Source organism: Cyprinodon variegatus, unplaced genomic scaffold (assembly GCF_000732505.1).
Source record: "Cyprinodon variegatus isolate N-32 unplaced genomic scaffold, C_variegatus-1.0 Scaffold929, whole genome shotgun sequence".
Classification (NCBI taxonomy): Eukaryota; Metazoa; Chordata; class Actinopteri; order Cyprinodontiformes; family Cyprinodontidae; genus Cyprinodon; species Cyprinodon variegatus.
The window spans coordinates 98857-100519 of NW_015151382.1; the positions used below are offsets into that span (position 1 = coordinate 98857).

At 38.1% G+C, this 1663-nt stretch overlaps 1 protein-coding gene across 1 annotated transcript in view; it reads left to right on the forward strand.

Moving 5' to 3' along the window:
* Positions 1–1663, forward strand: part of LOC107100003 (vacuolar protein sorting-associated protein 13B-like) — a gene marked incomplete at both ends in the record, with an annotated part of 299591 nt that overhangs the window by 80565 nt on the left and 217363 nt on the right. Inside the window, one exon of the mRNA XM_015398349.1 lies at positions 913–1045. Coding sequence (XP_015253835.1) covers positions 913–1045 — 133 coding nt within the window. The remainder of the gene's footprint in view (positions 1–912; positions 1046–1663) is intronic.

Here is a 1663-nt window from a genome sequence, read left to right on the forward strand (position 1 = left end):
CCTAGTTACCACTCAAAGCTGTGCATCCCGTGAAATAGGCTAAATCCTGCTGGTGAAGGTTCTCAGTCATCCAGGTCATTGGCATTCCATAAGAGATTCAAAACAATCCCCGGACTTGGTTTCCAAGCTTGAAGACGTTTTTCTTCCCATCCAGGAAGCGAATTGAAAAAGCTTCCTAGATGGGAAGCGAAACTTATTAAAACTTGGAAACCTAGTCCAGTGGGTTGTTTTTCTTTTTTTTACAGGAAAGGTTGAATCCTCCAGTAAAAAAAAAACCCAAAAATATAAGACTCATTTTACAGCAGATGGTGCACTATAGTCGACTAAAATCCCGGACGATTTTAAAATTCCCCCCGGACATTTTTTTAATTATGAAAAGTAGTACATGTCCGGGAAAAAGAGGACGTCTGGTCACCCTACCATATCAACAATTTGATGTTTCAGTAATTGAGTGCTTGATGCTATGATGCGTCTTTGCTCAGCAGCTTCGCTCAATCAGAGCACAGCTCATCTAAATATTCTTGATCATACCATAAAAGGACGAAAACCTGTCGTTTCATTCTAGGGCTTTTAACCAGGCTTGCATTAGGGCTCAGAGAACAGCAAATATGCCATTTTCAGCCCAACCAATGTTACACACCCTATTCAGAGACCTTAAGGACCAGCACCAGATACCCTATAGAATCATTCTATCACCCCTCTAATGCACAAAATAAACAAAGGAAAAAAAGCAAAATATTAAGCTAAACCTTTAAGCGATGGTCTCAGTCCAGGTATCGTTCTCCTAAGTTTCACATTTTCTCCTGTCCTGTTATCCTCAGAAAGAGAGCAAAGAAAAATGAAACGTTCTTAGAAGTTTATTTTATTTTTATGTGATCATCAGTTTTCAGTCATGCTGTGATATCTTTACAGAATCCAGGTCCAGTTCCTTTGGCCAAGAGGAGAGAAGATGAAGTGTCTGTGGGGAGTGCACCACTGGGCATACAGCCCTCCAATCAGGCATCAGACTATGCAAGCAGCCCCATGAAGACCAAAACAGTCACAGGTAGGTCTGCTCAGCCCCATCTGCTGTGAAATATGCAGCGGTGGGTTCCTGTCTGATGGCCTATGGTTCCTACCAGATTTTCAGAGTTAACTCAAAACATTTTATTGATTAACAACTTTTTCCAAGTGTCATTTCTAAATTGGATTTTTAATTAAATTTTCATTTGTAAAGTATGTTCTTTGCTTGAAACAATAACGGAAAAACTTTCCTGCAATCAACTTATTCAACTTGCTTAGTTGAATAAACAAGTTAAAAAGTCAAGCATTCCAAAAAAGGTATCTATTGCGTTTTTTATGAAAATAGAAAAATAAAAATTGCTTGCCCAGTCCATTGTGAGCCATAAAGATTTTGATCACAGACTATAAACCAAACTACTAAGTAATAAGCATTTGTTGATGTAAGATAAAGTAGCTTTTTTTTTATAGAACCATTGACAATTAATATGTCTATAAAAAAAAAACCCCAAAAAGACCAGGCGTTAATCCTGAAAGTGTTTACCTTATCCTTTTTGAGCCTGAAAATAATTTTTACACCACATGTGATTATCTGACTAGCATTACTGTATGCCGTCACCATCTGCTGGTGGCAAAAGCAAAGTGTAAAACGCAGGAATAACAG